Genomic DNA, 20,022 nt, shown 5'->3' on the forward strand with positions numbered 1-20,022 from the left:
TCTCGCTTCAAAAACCCAGAAAAGATACTCACCTAGCGGGATTTGGTTCAAAAGCCTGACGCATTTTTCAGTTTACAAAAACTAAACTCAACTATCTGAGGAATCCCAATTTAAGTACAAGTTTTCTTTACCAGCACTGACAAGTGACCAGTGTTTTTCTCTGGTTAACAAGGTGAAGGGCACAAAGCAGAGGGCCTGCTGAGTATGAATTCAGATCCAGCATTTCCTAGGCAGTCTGGCAGATTACTTAACATTTCTGTGACTGTTTGCTCCTCTGTAAAATAGGAATAGTACTATCCCCTAAACTGTACAGTAATATTCTGATAAACACAAAAGGCTCAGTACTGTTAAGAGCACAGTACTAATAGAAATTTTTGTTAAATGGAGAAACTGCAAAGTTCAAAGACAGGGCTACAGCTGGATTCATGATCAGCTCAGTGCAGCAATTATTAAAAAAAAAAAGTTCTATTTGCTACTCTTCCCTCCCTAGGCCAGAAATCAGTACTATGTCATTCCCTATAAATCCTTCATGACTGTGTCCCTGTAGACTGTACAAGTACATGGACCCAGTCCCTTGTGGATCTGAAAATCATGGCCTGAATTAGGACAGAGATTACTATTAAGAGGTTCTTGGCCAGAAATGAAACCCCTTTTTCACTTTTGCAAGTTTGACTAACTTGGACAGTGAGGGGTCGAACTGTTAAAAGATGGGTGATAGCTGAGCTGAGAGGAAATGTGAGGACCAGTCTGAATAAGTGATTTCGAGGTGTGGATCACAAGTACATAGATGACAGTTTCCATTGGAATCGTTTTTAATATTTAAATACAAAAAGTGAGCACTTACTTCGTTTTCTTTTTTAGACAGACACACAGGTCTCTCATAGCCAAAATGGGCAGAGGAAATGAGCTCCTGCTTTGTCCTCCACAGTCCCCATCCTATGGTTGCAACTGCTGCCCGGCCCTCCCTCCTTTCCGACATAGAAATTCACAGTGGCTGCTTTACACTATGGCTGTAACGCATAATGTATTTCATATCGTGTGCATGTCCCTTCCCAACATCTCCATGCTTAAAAACAAAAATGGTCATGGGGATATCCTTCCCAGTGGCGTCAGTTCCTATGCCACAATGGGACAGTGAGATCTTCTGGTCATGAGGGATTTAGTGAAAGGGGTGGGATGGCCAGAGCTGGAGTAACCGTCTGCACTGCTGCGTTCTGGTATCAGAGTGAGAACAGAAGAAATGGGACAACGTGGAGGGCACAGTTGCAAGTTGGGAGTCTCTGTGAGACACTGGGGAGAATTCTCCCCACCAGGTTTAGATAGATCAATGTGCCAAAGTTTAAAAAAAAAAAAAAAAAATCCAAATAATCAGCAGTTCAAACACTATTGAATTTTCAAACTTGTCCCATCAAGACAAGTCTAGCAGTAGCAATCTAGATCTTTCCAGGAAGTGAAGGTAGAGCTCCTGGCATTCCTCCTGAGAGCCCTGTGTTAGGCCCTAGAAGTATCTGAAAAAGAAAAGGAAGGGTATAAGGCATCATACAAGCCTAGGGATCACATTTCCACCATAACGGACAGGGCAGACAAGGTCTACACACACCAGTGAGCACAGTGTGGTTCGTAAAAGAGCAGGGGCTGGATCCCAATCTCAACCCAGAACTGCTGGTCTACCCAGGGGCTGGGCTCACCTGCCGCTGCTGCAGTTGTTGCTGTTGCTCCATTTGCAACTTCTCCGTCTCAAAAACAACAGGAAGAACCAGGATCATGAAGGAAGTGGTCCCAATCCACAAGGCTGCCCTGGAAAACCTGCAGAGGGAGTGTGAGCATGGCAGCCAGACACAAAACCAGATTGCTTCACCAAGGAACCAGCAACCAAAGCTCTCACACTCCCATGTTTTTGATAGGCATGTTCCACCCAACCCTTGCACCATACTCCTACCAGAAACAAGACCGGCAGTTCTGCTGGCTGTTTATCTAATGCCAGCAGTTCTAAGATTCTGTGTTCTTACAAAGCTACTTATACAGCACAGTAACTACCTCACATGATGTGAAACGATCCTCCCAACGACCCTGTCCCATAGGAAATTGAGACCAAGAAAGGTTAAGGTCCCCACCAGCCCAAGGTCACTCCGATCTAAGTGGCAGGCTGGCCTCCAACTCCCGCCTCCTACTCTGAAAGCCCACGCTCGTTCAGTCACCCCAGAAACACCCCAACGTCTTTGCCCTCGTCCCTTACCTGTACATTTTCTGAGCCACAAAGAGGGAGAGATCAAAAGTGGCTCCAGCCGCGGACCGGACCCTCTCTGGGAACATCTCCGTCAGACCCCACAGTCTCTCCGATAGGGTCTCATCTAGCTGTGGTGGAGGCGGCGCGGGTCTTCACCGAAGCAATAGCAACCACCCCGTGTGGATAGGGTATCCCGCCCCGACCCACTGGGGGCCCTAACCCCGCCTCCCGGAGAAGACACCTCCCCTCCGACCTCTCCGGGCTCCGCGACGCGCCTTCGTCCGAATCCCGCAGCACGCGGAGCTCACACCCCCGGGCGGGCCGCTGCCCGCCCGTAACCTCGCACCCCGCCCCACACCACAGGGCCCCAGTACCTCCTCGTCGTCTTCCTCCTCCAACTCCTCCTCAGTCTTCTCGGAATCGCCTTTCGGAAGCAATTCGTCCGGGGACAGGGGCGCCCCGGGACCGCCAGCGGCGGCGGCGGCGGCCATGGCTGCAGGGGAACACCGGAAGCGGAAAAGAGGAGGCAAGTGCAGAGGCCCTGGCGGACAGAGGTACTCTTCCGGGAGCCGGAGGCTGAAGCGCTGTGGAAGAGCGACGCCTCCTGGCCGGCGGACTTCGGCTTTCCGCCAAGTCAGAAACACCTGGGAAGTTTTGTCCAAGTATAGAGTCGTGGTGCTTCCGCGGTAATTCTCTTCGGTTTAGGGTGGGCCCAGAAACCCTCATTTTAATAAGGTCCCACGGGTTACCCTGAGACAAACACTAATGCAGTCTCATTTCCCGGAGGTGTGTGTTATCTGGTAGGTGTGTTACCTGGTAGGTAGACACTTGGAGGTTTATTGGTCTTTGGGGGAAACGTTGAGTGAACAGTACCAAAGTACTAAGACAAAAGCAAGAATTGGCACTTAAATACTTGAGTACCAGACATTGTGTGTGTGTGTACTCATTTAATCGTCACAGCAACCCACTGAGGTAAGTACTATCATCCCTGGCTTAGAAATGAGTAAGCTGAGGCCTGGAGGATAGATTTCTAGAAGTTTGTTTGCTGGCCAAAAGGTAGGAACATTTAGTACTTTGCCAGATATTAGATAATTGCCCTCGAAATCATATACTTTTCCCACACTGTTCCCAGCATTAGGTATTACCCATATTTTAATTTTTTGCCTTGCTGGATTAAATGCTTTTTATAATGTGCCACCACGCGTTTTTTGTGTTTTGTTTTGTTGTTGTTGTTTTTTGAGAGCGCGCGCCCACAAGCAGGGGTGGGGACAGAGGGAGGAGGACAAGCAGACTCTCCCGATGTTCAAGGAGCTGGATTGGGGGCTTGACCCCAGGACCCTGAGATTGTGACCTGAGCAGAAGGCAGGCACTTAACTGACTGAGCCACCCAGGTGCCCCTCACACAAGTTTTTTGTGTTGTTTTTTTTTTTTTTTTTAAGATTTCATTTTATTTATTTGACAGAGAGAGATCACAGGTAGGTAGAGAGGCTGGCAGAGAGAGAGAGAGAGAGAGAGAGAGAGGGAAGCAGGCTCCCTGCCGAGCAGAGAGCCCGATGCGGGACTCGATCCCAGGACCCTGAGATCATGACCTGAGCCGAAGGCAGCGGCTTAACCCACTGAGCCACCCAGGCGCCCCCACACAAGTTCTTAATACAAGGGTGATCTGATAAACACTTCAGCCAGCTGACCATGGAATCAGAGATTCCTGGGACTGAACAGTCCAGGTCTCTATCTGATGCAGGACCATGTCCTTCGTTCTGTGCTTAGGTAACAAGGGGCAGGCATGTTTGCACTTCCTTCAACAGTCCTTGGTCCTTTACAGCTCCTAACAGGGCAGCACTGACTATAGAAGGTTTTTATGTCCAAAGGGGTGAGTTCAAAACCTGGCAAAACCAATCTATGCTGTGGATTAGTGGTTCCCGTTGAATACCTTGGAGGGGCTAATATTTGGTAAGGGGCAAGAGAGTGGCTTCCAGGGTGCTGGTAAAGTTCTGTATCTTGACCTGGGTGGTGTTTACCTGGGTATGTTCATTTTGGACACTCTAGCAGGCTGTACACTTACGAATTATGTCTTTTTGCATTTGTTAAAAGCATTTATGTTGGCTTGCACTGTATAAATGCCAGGACAGCTTAAGAGCCCAGTACCAATGGCTTTCAGTTCTTTTGTGGGCTCTTTTAGGAAATGCTGGAAGACCAGCACTCTTGAAGGGAGAGAAAGCAATCTATTTTTTTTTTCTTTCTTTTTTTAAGTAGGTTCCACACCCAGCCTGGGGCTTGAATTCATGACCCTGGGATCAAGAATTGCATGCTCTACCAAGTGAGCCAGCCAGGTGCCCCTAGAGAAGGCAATCATCTGTGGAAGTTACAGGCATTAATGCCTTCAAATTGAAAGTCACAATACTAATGTGGGGAAGTTTTGGGAAAACTTTAACCAAGTAATTTTGTTTGTATTCACAAGAGCAATACATGATCTAAAAAGACACATGCGGGGGCACCTGGGTGGCTCAGTGGGTTAAAGCCTCTGCCTTCGGCTCAAGTCATGGTCCCAGGGTCCTGGGATTGAGCCCTGCATCGGGCTCTCTGCTCAGCGGGGAGCCTGCTTCCTCCCCTCTCTCTCTGCCTGCCTCTCTGCCTACTTGTGATCTCTGTCAAATAAAATCTTAAAAAAAAAAAAAAGAATAAAAAAACTTTCAATAATTCTGTCACTGCAGAGGGATAAGAAAAAAGGGAATCTTGCAGAAAAGGCTTTGGAGAGATGTGATGGTCTAGAAAAGGCAGAGTGAGAAGGGAGGCCAGAGGCCAGGACCCTACAAAATCAGACATTTGAAGGTCTGTGAGTACTTAGTGGTAATCATAGACTGTAGACAGGTGGTTGCCAGGGGCTGGGGGAGGGGAAACCAATATGTATATCCAAAAAAGTAACAGGGCAGCTAAAGCAGCTGAGAACCTGCTTGTTCTCAGAATGCTGTCTACCACCATGTATCCAGAATTTTCCTGCTTGACACCATGATAGCCAACTGTTAATTTAGTTGTTTTGCAGAAACACAAGGTTTCATCCAGAAGCCAACTGGAACCAGTCAGGATACTGACCGCCCCTTAGAGTCCAACAAAATGCAGTTAACCTTCCCTTCGTATCTTCCTTGATCTGGTTTTTGGGTCATCTAACTCCTCTCCCTTTTACTCAGACCCTTTCCACTCGCTTTTTTAAAAATCCCTGGCTCTCCTGCTTCAGGGAGGTGAATTTGAGGCTTGTTTTCCCAGCTCTCATTTGGGAGCAAGAATAAACCCTTGCCTTGTTGTACCCTTGAGCCCTCAGTGATCAACTTTACTGTGTGTCGGACACTTGAACTTGGGTTCAGTTACAAAATGGGGAGTAACTGTTTGATGGGTAGAGTTTCAGCTTTACAAGATGAAGCGTCTGGAGATGGATGGTGGAGGGGTGGGGGCACAACGTTATGGATGTATTCAGTACCACTGCACTAATTAAAAATGGTGAAGATGGTAAATGTTCTGTGTATGTTGCCACGATAGAAAAAATTTTAAATTAAAAACAAGTAGAAAATCCTAACTTAAAAAAAAAGACAGTGGGGAAGGGAAGCCTCAAGGGGTTCAAGGAGGAGGTGCTGGAGAAGAAGAAGGGAAATCAGGGGAGTCGCTTTACTGATGGTTTGGAGGAGAAATGCAGGGAAGACATAAGGCAAGAATGAACCCGGCCAGGGGGCCTGTGGGAGGGTAAGGAGACAAGCACCAGGAACAAGTGAGTGTGGATGCCCCACGCAGACACACAGCTGACTTTGACATTTGGATGGAGATGGGGTGTTCTGGAACCCCAGCCTCTGGCTCCTCTCCGAGCCCATCCCTCAAGTCCACGATTCCATCTTTCCTTTTCTGTCCTATCAGAATTCACAATTGGTGATATAGCAATTCTTTTTTTTAAAGATTTTATTCATTTATTTGACAGATAGAGATCACAAGTAGGCAAAGAGGCAGGCAGAGAGAGGGGGAGGAAGCAGGCTCCCCACGGAACAGAGAGCCCGATGCGGGGCTCGATCCCAGGACCCTGAGATCATGACCTGAGCCAAAGGCAGAGGCTTTAACCCACTGAACCACCCAGACGCCCCAGTGATAATAGCAATTCTTAACGTGGGTCAGTGGGCAGGCACAGATCCCTTCAAGAATCTTAGAGAAGCTGTAAGTCTCTCCCATAAAAACACATGTATTAGCCTGCATCTGCACAATTATGCGGGTAGATCCCCTTTCGCCTGTAAGACCTTAAGGACTCCCTCCGATAGCCTCTAATCCTGTGCGCTTCCTGACACCCCCGAGTTCTTGTGCAGCATCCCCAGTAACTGCTCCCCAACCTGACATGCAGTGCGGAAATTCACAAAACTGTTGTATTATCTATAAGGTCTAGTAAATGGCACTATGTATTTGGGTGGCCCCTGGGCAGCAGATCTGGTTCATAAAGTCTAATTTTAACCAGAATCTTAAGGATGTATGTGACTAGAAAGGGAAGAACTTGCAAGTAGATAGCATGGACAGGGGGACGACAGACACAAAGGCTGGGGTCGTGAGATGTGACCACCTTCCTTTCTTTCTCACATCTATCACCCAACACAAACTGATTGGTGGGGGCGCCTGTGTGGCTCAATTGGTTAAGCCTCTGCTCTGGTGGTGATCACAGGGTCCTGGGATCGAGCCCCACATGGGGCTCCCTGCCCTGCAGGGACTGTGTTTCTTTCTCTCCCTCTACCTGGCGCTCCCCCTGCTTGTGCTCTTTGTGTCAAATAAATAAAATCTTAAAACACACACATTGATTGGGACACCTGGGTGGTTCTCAGTTGAACGCCTGGTTCTTAACTTCAGCTCAAGTCCTGATCTCAAGGCTTTAAGATTGAGCCCCCACGTCGGGTTCTGCGCTCAGCAGGGAGTCTGTTGGAGGTTCTCTCTCCTCTCCCTCTGCCCCTCTGCTGTACACTCTCTAAAATAAACAAATCATTACAAAAAATTGATCGTAGCACCACTCCCCTGTTCAAACTCAGCAACACCTTATTGCCCTTCTCACTCAAAATGAAAGTCCTTCTTCACTGCAGAACTGTCCCACATAACGGCTCCAGTCCTGTCTGGTGGCAGGGAGACTCGGGGACCCACATCTTTGTGACAACCAAACCCGCCCCTCCTGATTCCCAGGGCTCCACCCCTTCCAGCTGTGTCACCTCGAGGGGCCTTGTTTCTTCCTCTAAGAAAGGGCCTTCCTCTAAAACCAAGGGCCGGTAACAAACCAGAATCCCAGGAGATCCAGCAACAGGTGTCTGGCCTCGAGGGCACTCAGTAGATGGTCGCCACTGATGCCGGGCCAGGACGAAGCCAGCCTTCCCCTGCTGCAATCAGTGGGAGCGCTGACATCCTGCTTACATTGGTATCGTCCCATTTCTTCTGAGTTATTCTCTCCTCGGTCAGAAAGTGAGCTTATGGGCTGGAGCGTCTAGCCATCTCTCCCAGAGTTGGCCCACGAAGCCGTTCCCCACCAGCCCTTCCCTTTCACCAGGAGCGGCGAGTCATGGCGCAGGCTCTCACACTTCTCTGCCCTATGATCCTGGACCAGTTTCTGAACCTCCTGGAATCTGGCTCCTTACCTCTGAGGACACCTGCGTCCAGTCCCCCACTCACAGGGCTGAGCTGGGGGACACTACAGTAGGAGGGCGACGTGCTGAAGTCCGTCCCACGCAAGTCACGGGCTTTCAGAAACCGCTGCCCGTCGTAGCCGTAGCCAGGCTAGAGCTCTGGGCTCTGCCCCCATCTCAGTGCCCTCCCCCTTAGCTTTGGGAGCTGGGCTCCGCTCCCTCTTACTCATTCCCTCCTCCAGCCAAAGCAGCTCGGCTCACATGGACCTAGGCACAAACTCCCTCTCTAGGAATGCGAACTCCCCCCACACCAACCACGACAGACCCCCCACATCAGCCACTCCACGACTCCACTGGGTCCCTGCCAGGTCCGAGCTAGCCCCCAATCTCTGACAGACTGATGAGGGGAACAGAAGGCAAGCTGAGGACAAAGCAGAAGCTGACACCCCACAAACTGTTACCCCGTGGGCTGTGCGTGACAGTCCTTAGGCACCCCTGGATGCCCCAAATGAAAAACAAATCGTTACCCTGTAGAGATCACAGTCCTGCAAGACCTGAGCCTCCCTCAGTTTACAAAATGTCCTCGTGATTGACAAGGAAGGAGCTTTCTTATCAACAGTCTAACTTGCAGAGAACTGTAACTCAGTTCTTGACGTCCTGACATCATCTTCCCCTCCCTACAACTGAGGGAGGCTGAGGCAGAGGGAAATGTAAATGAAGCTAAATTTCTTCTAAACCTAAAAGCTCACTGGCCAGGATGTGTGATGGCAGGAGTGGGATATTCCTCCAGGAAGCACCCAACTATCTCACGGTTAATGCCTCGCCAAAAGGAAAAACCACCTTAACTTGACAATAGCAAAGCCTCTGGGATCCTGCGTGTCTTCTTTAACACAGGAAAGTTCTTTCAAACCCTCCCTTTTTCCTTACATCCCCCAACCCCGTAGTATATAATCAGCTGCCCCTCACAACCCTGGGCAGCAGCTCTTTTCTGCCCACGGGTCCTGTCCCCGTGCTTTAATAAAATCACCTTTCTGCACCAGAGATGTCCTAAGAATTCTTTCTTGGTCATCGGCTCTGGCCCTCACGTCTATTCTAAAACTTCATCAGGACTGCAAAGGAATTTGGGCAGCAAGACTGTTTCTTTTCCCGGTAGCTTCGGCGGATGCTCAGAAAGCTGGAATGCTTTTCCTGCCAGGGTGACATTTCCCCACAACTTTAACTTTTTAAAACTGTGTCTCTGGACAGCCAACGAGACACTTAGACTCCAGGCTCCACTGACTACTTCAAGACCTGCTGCTTTCATTTCTCAGTCACTTTGGCCACAGACAGATGATATACCATCATTTAATTGTGAGAAAGTACACAGGAAAGTAGCACAAAAATAGAGTTTTCGTGGAAGCTTGGGGCTCGCCACCAAGAAGCTGAAGCCAGATGAGGGGTGGATTTGGAGAATTCCTTAAGGGATCCCCAGGGAGGTGGTGCAGAGCCAGGAGGGCTGTTCATCCAAGGGCCCCAACACAGGACTCTAGAACTGCTGGCGCCATGTCCTAGATACCAGCATCAAGGGTGAGGCAATGAACTTCAGCTGCTGCGGCCAGCAGCCTCTGTCCAGTGAGGCCGAGCCTGGGAAGGTGCGTACGAACGTGAAGTCACCACTGGACAGCACCCCAGGGTTTGTTCCGGCCCACCGCCCTGGCCTGGGGTCCCGGTTTCCACGAGCACGTGGTACCTTCCTGCTGGATCTATTATATGACCCTCTCTCCCAGGACCTAATCCCCTAGTTAGGCTACAAAAGACCCTCAGCCACATCCTACTCCTCTGGTCGGTGGGCTTCTCCCTTTTCTCCTGATGAAGGCCTTCACGGGCTTCATTTCCTCCTGCGGCTGACGCTTTTCAGCTCCTCCAGCTCCTTCTCCATGAGGTGGGACTCGGCGGTGGTCTCAGACAGCTGAAACGAAGCAAGAGGCGGTAATAGACCAGCACCCTCTGGGCTGTGCCATGACTCCAAGGTGCCCCGTGCCCTGGAGAAAGGCCCCCCTGGCCTCTCTCTACCCTGCCCCCCCCCCAACCAAGGGAACCCCTTGGGGAACCCCGAGGGTCTCCAGTACACAAAGAACAGTCCTGACCCACCCTCCCAACATTGTGGTCACGCGTTCACTGCCTTAAAGACAGCAGGCCTCGGGAGATGATAAAGGCAGACCATGGGCCATCCTAAGGCTAAAGAATTAGGGGTCTGAGTTGTTTCTGAGCCGTAGCTCACATAATGGTGATTAGGGGGAAAATGCCTGAAAAAGAGTGCCACTTTCCTCATTCGGGTCTTTCAACATACTTGGGGTGGAGGCTACTCAGGACATGGGCATAAACTTTACTCTCTGAAGCAGAAGACAGCTTACTGCCGGGCCGTGGGGTGCAGAAGGGACTATACTTCTGAGCACTTCTCTAGGCCAAGTGCTTTACTTGGGTTATTAACTCAGTACGAGGCCACTCCTCTTCTGGTGCCTGTTTCACCCATGAAGACACTAAGCTGCGACACACAGAGCCGGGAAGGAATTTGCTGAAGTCACAAAGCCCATGGCGCGGTTGCGCAAGGACCGTGGCGGGCTGGCTCCAGAAGGCAGGACAGCTCTGCCGCGACCCGGACCCATGTCACCTGCACCCCAAGGCCCAGGAGCCTGTGGAGCTTCCGCAGCCACAGGAAACCGAGACCCGCAAAGAGTGTGCTCCTTGGCAAGTCTGGGCCCGCTCGATAGGGGCCCCCTCCAAGCCGCGGGCAGACTGTGCTTCCTGGAACGCCTGCATCCCGCCCTCCGTTCCTCCCTTTATCCACATTCAGTTCAAGTCTCCCACCCTCCGACACGCTCCTGACTCGCAGAACGACTTGCTCTCTCCCCTGCGCTGACGCTGATGCCCGGCCCGACGCAGACTCCAACTGCTCTCTCCCGCAAGGAAAGTACGAGGCATCGCTTCCCATCGCCCCCCTCACCATGTCCAGCAGGATGTCCACCTTTAGCCGCAAGAGATTGTTCTCTTCCTCCAACTGCTGGTTCCGCCTGCGGAGGCGCTGGGCCTCCCTCCTGTCCACACCGCCGCTGATCCCTGTCTCTGGCAGAAGGACAGAACCGGCAGTTACACGGGGGCTCTGTTTCCACGGTCTTGGTGGACACCACGGCGGATCAGCCCACCTGCTATCCACTGTCCGTTTTCAAACTTCAGGCTTTGCCCGGCCAGGTTCATAGTGGGGGTGCCGTAGTCAAGGCCCAGCTCCACCTCCCGGGTTGACCGATCCAGCTGTGGACGAGACATCACCCGGGGGTTCAAGAAGCACATGGACTCCAGTCCCTGCGCCTCTCCTGCTAACAGCGTGACCCTGGCAACTCATTTCTTTTCTCTAATCATCACTGGGCACATTTCATAACTTTTGTTCAAAGTCAGAAAATCAAATAAGGTACAACAAAAACTTTTAATCTTAGAAGAAGGAATCTTCCACTTTATTATACATGTTTCCCAGAAAAACTGTAAGCCGAAATCTGAATTATTTGACATCTGCTGGGCACTTCACAGTTTAAGAAATCCTACTATAATTTTTTTAAAAAGATTTTGTTGATTTGAATGAGAAGGGAGAAGGTCAGAGGAAGAGGCAGACTCCTGGCAGAGCTGGGAGCCCGATGTGGGACTCGATCCCAGGACTCTGGGACCATGACCTGAATCAAAGGCAGTTGCTTAATCAACTGAGCCACGCAGGAACCCCCTCCTATCAATTTTTAATAGAGCAGAAAATCCTTTTTAGAGGTAATAAGCCCCTACATTATTCCTTGTTTACCATGGAGCTCTACAGGTCACAGAACAGGCATGAAATGGGGGCACCTGGGTGGCTCAGTCGTTAAGCGTCTGCCTTCAGCTCAGGTCATGATCCCAGCCAGGGTCCTGGGATCAAGCCCCACATCAGGCTCCTTGCTCAGCAGGAAGCCTGCTTCTCCCACTCCCACTCCCCCTGCTTGTGTTCCCTCTCTTGCTGTGTCTCTGTCAAGTAAATAAATAAAATCTTAAAAAAAAAAAAAAAGAAAGAAAAGAAAAAAGAAAAGGCGTGAAATGCTAACACCCGATCTGCAGTCGAGCTGGTCTGTAATGTAGTTTTCAGAGTTTCTACCACTCACTCAGCAGCCCTGGGGTTGCGGGACCAGGCCTGGGCATTTCGGGGTACATGCGACCAGCCCTGCACTCCAGAAGCTGCATCTAGAGCTTCGACACACCCCTGAGCACCACTAATGATGGCAAAACATCGTCCTTCAAGAATGAATTTGATTCTCAGACACAATTAAAATCAATTCCTGGCCAGGTTTTGGGAATAAAGTGAAAGCAAGTTGGATACCATTTGGGGACAAAAATCATCCTGAGAACGACTGTTTTACTAGGTTCTTGAACATGCTCTGATGATGATTTCCAAACAGGAGTTTAAATTGGTTTTTTTGGGGAGGGGGTACATGGGTGGTTCAGTCAGTTAAGCGTCTGCCTTCAGCTCAGGTCATTGATCCCAGGGTCCTGGGATCGAGCCCCACATGGGGCTCCCTGCTCAGCAGGGAGGCTGCTTCTCCCTCTCCCTCCCCGACTGCTTGTGTCCTCTCTCTCTCTCACTCTCTCACTCGCTTGCTCTTGTTTCTGTTCTCAAATAAATAAATAAATAAATAACAAAATAAAACCTTTTTAAAAATGTGTTTTTTTAAACTCGCAACTCCAAGGCTCGCACACTCTTCTGACTGAGCCAGACAGGTACCCCAGGAGTTAAAAATATTTTTAGCAATGGCAATAATACAAATTAGAAGGATGTCTTCCTTACAAGGAAGCCTGCTGGGGCTTCTGCAGCCGCAAGAAACCAGGACCCACGCAGAGTGTGCTCCTGGGCAAGTCTGGGCCCGCTTGATATGGGCCCCCTCCAAGCCGCGGGCAGACTGTGCTTCTTCCTGGAACGCCTGCATCCCGCCCTCCTTCGCCACTGGAGGACCACACCCTCCGTCAGCCACCAGGCCTGATGCTCCAGTCCCTGCACGCTGGGATGGGCCTCGGTGGTGATACTCACGTTATGCAGGTTGGAGAGAGACGCGGACTTCCGAGGGGGCGTCTTCTTGGGACTGAACGTGTTCCCAAAGAGAGGCATCTTGGGCCTGATGAAGGAAAGGTCGGTGCTCTCTTCTACTGTTAGAAAAAGTCACAGATACAAACAGATGGGTCAATGACCTTATGCCACCATCCTCCGATCACGGAAACATACATCTTTCCACGTGGCTCTCAGCCCTCCTGGGGAGGGCACCCATGTTGAGAGCTTGCTAGAAGAACGCTCCGTGCAGCCCTTGTGTGAAACTCCTCAACTCACAAGCACCCCGTGTTTATTATTCTTCTTGTAATCCCCCACTGAACAGAGGAGGTCTAGAAAGACTAAAGTCCTAAGTGGGCATGAGCATTTCAGTGCAGACCTGTGGGGGTCTACAGTTTCGTCACCATGGACAAGGGCCTAACTTGCCTGTTTGGAGTTTTGTCACACAAGGTGACATCACCAGATTTATAATCTAGAGCAGGGAACGCAGTCCTGCTTGTTCCTGGATGCTGGGGACAATCACACATGGGGCAAGAGCCCCTGCACAGACTCTATCTTAAAAAAACGAAGCTCTAGGGGTGCCTGGGTGGCTCAGTCGCTTAAGTGGCTGCCTTCGGCTCAGGTCATGACTCCAGGGTCTTGGGATCGAGCCCATACTGGGCTCCCTGCTCAGCGGGGAGCCCGGTTGTCCCTCTCCAGCTCCCCCGTGCTTGTGTTTCCTCTCTCCATCAGAATAAAATCTTAAAAAGAGAGAGAGAGAGAAATGAAGCTCTATACTTCCAGAGAGAGAATGGTGCCCCTCACTCAGTCCGAGGTCAGAAGGTCAGAAGGTCTCCTTTCTGTGTGGCTGGTGAGGTGTCCAGCTGAAGGAGGAGGCCCACCACGTGGCAGGGCTGACAACGGCCACCATGTGCTTTTAGCCCATCGCAACCTACTGCCATTCATGCTGGCCCAGTGAAGTCGATTTACCGACACTGCCCATTTGGGGGGTGGGGAGGTGGGGTAGATATTTTCGTATATTTATGTGTAACACAGGAAAGTATACAGATAGTAAATGTATGGCTTCATGAATTTTTACTCCACACACACACACACAAACACACATGCACACACATGCACGCACACCCTCCAGACCAAGATACAGAACATTTCATCACCCTCAAGCCTTGCCCAGCAGCCCTGTATCTATGGATTCGTGCAGGATGTCTTCTGTGTCTGGTTTCTTCCCACTCAGTATCATGTGTGTGAGACTTGTCTATGTTCTGTGTAGCTACACTTTGCTCACTCACATTGCAGTAAAACAGTCGACTGAGTAAGCAGACATTTGGAACTGTTTTCAGTTCTTGTCAATTAGAAACACTACTGCGGAGAACAGGCGCGGACATGAACTTCTGTACGCGTTAGTACGCTTCTCTGACTCTACTCCCGGGGGTGGAACTGTGAAGCTGTCAAACCTTCATATATTCAGCTCTAGCAGGACACTGCTAAATGGTTTTCCAAAGCGGTTGAGACAACTTCTATGTCCTGCCAACAGTGAACAAATTTTTGAACTTTGGGCATTTCCTATCTTTTTCATTTTATTTACTCTGGTAGGTATGTAGTTATAATGATTGAGTGCTTAAACTGTTCAATTACATTGAGTACCTTTTCATATATCCATCAGATGTTTGGATAACCTCGTTTTGTGACATAGTTGTTCAAGTCTTTTGCCACTTTTTTATTTTTTAAGATTTTATTTATTTATTTGTCAGAGAGAGAGCGAGCGAGCACATGCAGACAGAGGGGCAGAAAGACAGCGAGAGACGCAGGCTCCCTGCTGAGCAAGGAGCCAATGTGGGACTCGATCCCAGGACACTGGGATCATGACTTGAGCTGAAGGCAGCCACCCAACCATCTGAGCCACCCATGAGTCCCTTGCCACATTTTTTAAAAAAAGATTTTATTTATTTGACAGACAGAGATCACAAGTGGGCAGAGAGGCAGGCGGTGTGGGGGGGTAGATTTTGCCACTTTTCTATTGGGTTTTCCATCATTTTCTTACTGATTTGTAAGGGCTCTTTATTTATGCTGAATATATGTCCTCTGTTGTAGAGAGAGAATACTGAAAATATTTTCTCCCCATCTGCGACTTGTCTTCTTGCTTTCTTATCGGTTTCTTTTTGATTAAAGAAGTCCTTAATTTTAATGGAATCAATTTTATTTAATGATTAGTGTTTTGTATCCTATTTTTGTATTTGTATCCTATTTGTATATTACTTGTATCCTAATAAGCAATTTTGCCTACTCCAAGGTCATATTTTCATATATATAACCCTTTGCAAATTTTATTGTTTTAGCTTTCACATTTAGGACTATGATTCATCTGTAATTAACCTCTGTGTAAGGTGTGAGACAGAGGTCAAGGTTCATTTCTTCCCAGATATTACCCTATTTTAATTTATAATACAAGTAGTGGGGCACCTGGGTGGCTCAGTGGGTTAAGGCCTCTGCCTTCGGCTCAGGTCATGATCTCAGGGTCCTGGGATCGAGCCCGCATCGGGCTCTCTGCTCAGCGGGAAGTCTGTTTCCCTCTCTCTCTCTGCCTGCCTCTGCCTACTTGTGATCTCTGTCTGTCAAATAAATAAATAAAATCTTAAAAAAAAAAAATACACAAGTCGTTTAAAAAGATCCTTCCAAGAAACTGCAGAGTGAAGATAATCATAACAAAAGCACAATGAACAGAAGGAAACAGAGCTCTCAATTTTCCTACTCCTACTTATAAAAATCTTTTCCCAACACATTCTGAGACAAAAGCAGTAATGAATTAATTGGGTGCCTGGGGGGCTCAGTTAGTTAAGCATCTGCCTTTGCCTCAGGTCATGATCTCAGGGTCCTAGGATCAAGCCTGACACCAGACTCCCTGCTCATCGGGGAGTCTTGCTTCTCCCTCTCCCTTTGCTCCTCCCCCTGTGTTTTCTCGCTCTCAAACAAACAACACACACACCACCCCCCACCCCACCCCGGCAAAAAAACACACAGTAAGGAATTAATCACATCTGACAAGAAGCTGGCCAAAAAAAGGAGAGAACTTCTCAAGACCAGTTGAAACAAGGTTTATATCAACTATCATTAAAAAGATTAACTCACTGTACGAATCCATCAGTTAGGAAGACATGCACTCTATGAGAACGTGACGAAAAACCATGCTATTTTCAGTGATGTAAAAATTAATGTCACTAAGATTAAAGATGAAAGTCTAGAAGCTTGTTTGGAGGTTTTACAATAATACAGACGTTCATGTCCGTATGATTTATAAATAAATAAAAATAAAGATATTTGGAGCAGGTGTACTCATGAAAGTTTCATTGGTAGGTGTGTATTTTTAATTAAAAACAACAGTAGAGTGGCTCAGTTGTTAAGCGTCTACCTTCAGCTCAGGTCATGATCCCAGGGTCCTGGGATTGGGCCCCGCATCGTGTTCCCTGCTCAGCGGGAAGCCTGCTTCTCCCTCTCCCACTCTCCTTGCTTGTGTTCCCTCTCTTGCTGACTCTCTGTCAAATAAATAAATAAAATCTTTAAAAACAAACAAACCAGCAGTAGATTCACAACCTAGGGGATGGCATTTGGGCCAACACAACACAAGGGCTTGGACAGAGAAGAATGCTTCCAGCATGGGGGCAGATGGGACAGCGCTGGGGACCAGGATGCTGAGGGAGACTGAAGCTGCACTATCATGTCATCCAAAACAGTGGAAGGCTCTGGCCTCGTTCTGCTGGACAAAAGTAAAAGGGTGGGAGAGGGAAAGACGATCTGATGACTGTAGAGGGCAGAACAGGAATGGAAAGGGCCTATCTGGGAAGAAAGAGTTTAACTGCCAAAAAGAAAAGAGTGCAGTAACACAAACTAGTATCACTTTCCGCAGAGCCACCATGGGTTGGGCCAGATGCTGAGCACACTGCAGCAACCCTATTAGGTACGTATTTTCTTTTTCTTTTCTTTTCTTTTTTTTAAAAGATTTTATTTATTTAGGGCGCCTGGGTAGCTCAGTAGGTTAAGCCTCTGCCTTCGGCTCAGGGATTTTATTTATTTATTTGAAAGAGAGAGAGAACACAAGTAGGCAGAGAGGCAGGCAGAAAGAGAGGAGAATCCCTTCTAATCATTAATTAGCAGAATCTCAGCTCTCTGCTGAGCAGAGAGCCTAATGTGGAACCCGATCCCACACCCTGAAACCATGATCCGAGCTGATCCCACATCCTGAGACCATGATCCGAGCTGAAGGCAGAGGCTTTAACCCACTGAGCCACACAGGTACTTTCTACCCATATCAGGGATGAAAAGACTAGACTAGGGCATGGACAAGTTAGCCAGTTTTCCCCAAGGTCCACAGTCATGGTCAGTCGGCTAAAGGTATATATTGCCCTTGTATAAATAACTAGTGGGGTTCATCATAAAAGCATTTTCATTCACCATACTGGCAAAACTTAAAAGATAAGTAATATCCAATGCCAGTGAGGGTGTGGAGAGAAAGACACTTTTGTTTTCTTTAGGTGGAAACAAGATGTTATAATTTCCCAGTCAGGCAAAACGTAGCAAAATTTTAAATGTGCACACTTTTTGGCTGTCAGATCTTCTAAAAATGTATCCTCCAAAAAGAATTGGACATATACACACATATGTTCCCTGCTGTTGGTAACAGTGAAAAATAAAAAACAATCCAAAATGTCTGCCAATGGTTGGTATAGGCAAATACATTGTAGCACATTCTTCCAATGGAATGCAACAGGACAAGTAAAAACACTGAGGCAGCTTTATATGAACTGACCTGGAAAGACTTCCAACGCACTCTAAACATTAAGAAAGCAAGATGCAGAACAATGTATATAAAGCCAGGAGAAGACAGAAAGAAAAAAAAAAGGGGAAGAATATATGTACATTAAAAAAATAGAAAAAAATTTGGAATGATACACCAAACTCCTCACTGTTTGGAGGGAGGTAGGATGGCTGGCTTTAGTGAAATCATCATTTATAGGTAAAAGGTGGTCAAGTGGTAGAAATTTTATATGTTACAATATCAAATTATATTATGTAATATATTAAATGATATATATTATATTAAATTAAAGAAATATACTTCTGAGGGTGCTTGGGTGACTCAGTCGGTTAATCAGCTGCCTTCAGATCTTCATGATCTTGGGGGTCCTGGGATCAAGCCCTAAGTCGGGCTCCTTGCTGAGTGGGGAGTCTGCTTCTCCCTCTCCCCTTTCCCTACTCTTGTTCTCTCTCTCTCTCTCAAATAAATAATGAAATCTTTTTAAAAAACTAAACAAAAGAGGGATGCCTGGGTGGCTGAGTTGGTTAAGCCACTGCCTTCAGCTCAGGTCATGAACCCAGGGTCCTGGGATCGAGTCCCGCATCGGGCTCCATGCTCAGCAGGGACCCTGCTTCTTTCTCTCTGCCTCTGCCTGCTACTCTGCCTGCTTGTGCGCGCGCTCTCTCTCTCTCTCTGACAAATAAATAAATAAAACCTTTTAAAAAAAGAAATATACTTCTGGATTTAATAAATTACAATGATGTTCATTATAAAAAAAAAAAACAAAAAACAAATGAACAAAAAACCAACTAAAAAGCAGCCCCTAACCTTCCAAACACCTGGAGACGTCTGAAGAAGGAAAAATACTTGGCCAGGTCATTCTTGGAAAGCCTGCCACTGTGCTAAGAGTACTAGGCCTGAGCATATCACTTGGACACAACAGACCAAGTTCCAGGTCTGGCTCTGCCCCTCAGTTGCATCCTAAACCTTGGCCAAGTTACTTTCTCTCCCAAGGTTTTAACAGGGGCACTTCCCTCGTGACCTCATTCTCATAACCCTTAAGCAGAGAACTATCATGAATATATTTCAGATGAGGAAAAGAAAGTGTCTGGACCAAATGCCTTTTAAGTCATATCCAATAATCCACAAACAACTTTGGCTGAGACCCTAAGCTCTGGAACACAAGTGTGGACCCTAAGGTCCCAGCTGCGCTGAGCCCCTTGGCACAAGGTAGCGCTCTCTCTAGTGAAACTCCCTAGAGTTGAGGGGGCTCAACTCTAAGTGAAGTTGGTTCCCATCATGGCTCTGCTGCTCAGCCCCACTGGGACACACCCCCTCCCCAGCTTAATGCTCTCTGGGCCTCAGCCTTATTTGTAAACAGGGATAGCAACAGTACTCACTTACATGTAGTTCTAGTGTTTATAAAAAGCCGGGGCATCCGATACTCACAACAACCCTGAGAAAAAGATCGAGGTAAGTATGCCTCAGGAAACAGACAACTGAGTGTGAAAGAAGTAACTCGTCCCCATCACAGGGTGGGAAGGTGGTGGAACTGGGCTTCAAATAAGGTCTACTCCTCTGAGTTCATGAAAATTACTTCATCGCTGTGCAATGCTTTACAGTTTGCAATGGGCCATAAATCACATTATCTTTTTAAAATCTAACAAGAAGGGAGGGATTCTCAAAGAATTCAGAGCTAGCCAAGTACATGCCACACTGATACTCTGCCTCCCCGAGCCGCTGGGCTCACCTAACGGTAGAGAACAAACGTGCGCCCGCACGCACTCTCATCCTCTTCGCAGCCGATCTGCGGTGAGGAATTACCAACCCAGTTTATAATTGAGGAAACCCACTTCGAGGAGGGCGACCATCCGCCAGCGGCGAACCCAGCCTCCGCCCTCTGTCCCGCGCCCTCCGGCCGCTCCAGCGGTTGAGAAGCCCTGGGTCCCTGGACAACGCCCGGGCGTCCCACCCCCTCCTCGGGCTCTGGGGCGACGCGGTGCTCAAACCTAAGCGCGTCCCATAAGGCCAGATCCACAGACACACCGATACTTGCCGGAAACCGCGTGCAGGGGTCCGCGTCACCCGCCGCGACCACGACTCTGGCGTTGCTCCGCCCCCTCCTCCGCGGACGTGCGCACGCGCATCCCCGCCCAGGACTTTACCATCGCGGGCGGTGGGGGCGCCCGGCGCGGTGAGGTGCACAAGGGGACCCTACGCGAGGCACCAGAAACGCTTGAGGATTGCGCTAGGAATATTAAAGAGACTCTGGAGGGGATGTCTCCTGGAGCCA

The 20,022-nt window shown here is 48.6% G+C and overlaps 2 protein-coding genes across 9 annotated transcripts; both read right to left on the bottom strand.

The window, feature by feature from the left end:
- Window positions 1-794: 794 nt before the first annotated feature.
- TOMM22 (translocase of outer mitochondrial membrane 22) lies at window positions 795-2,759 on the bottom strand. Its single transcript, XM_004743258.3, has 4 exons — window positions 2,602-2,759; window positions 2,237-2,355; window positions 1,689-1,806; window positions 795-1,508 (listed from the first exon to the last, which is right to left on the bottom strand). The coding sequence occupies exons 1-4, from the start codon at window positions 2,716-2,718 to the stop codon at window positions 1,434-1,436; spliced, it is 429 nt and encodes a 142-aa protein (XP_004743315.1). The 5' UTR covers window positions 2,719-2,759; the 3' UTR covers window positions 795-1,433.
- A 6,420-nt stretch (window positions 2,760-9,179) lies between these two features.
- CBY1 (chibby family member 1, beta catenin antagonist) lies at window positions 9,180-19,879 on the bottom strand. 8 transcript variants are annotated; one of them, XM_004743244.3, is made up of 5 exons: window positions 19,786-19,879; window positions 12,926-13,038; window positions 11,034-11,139; window positions 10,835-10,953; window positions 9,180-9,799 (listed from the first exon to the last, which is right to left on the bottom strand). In XM_004743244.3, the coding sequence occupies exons 2-5, from the start codon at window positions 13,001-13,003 to the stop codon at window positions 9,719-9,721; spliced, it is 384 nt and encodes a 127-aa protein (XP_004743301.1). In that variant the 5' UTR covers window positions 13,004-13,038; window positions 19,786-19,879; the 3' UTR covers window positions 9,180-9,718. The 8 variants fall into 8 exon arrangements, with proteins under 8 accessions (XP_004743301.1, XP_004743302.1, XP_004743305.1 ...); XM_004743245.3 differs by having other exon boundaries at window positions 12,926-13,041; window positions 19,786-19,876; XM_004743248.3 differs by having other exon boundaries at window positions 19,776-19,855.
- Window positions 19,880-20,022: the final 143 nt, after the last annotated feature.

This window comes from Mustela putorius, unplaced genomic scaffold, assembly GCF_011764305.1.
Source record: "Mustela putorius furo isolate JIRA1106 unplaced genomic scaffold, ASM1176430v1.1 tig00000738_pilon_pilon_pilon, whole genome shotgun sequence".
NCBI lineage: Eukaryota > Metazoa > Chordata > Mammalia > Carnivora > Mustelidae > Mustela > Mustela putorius.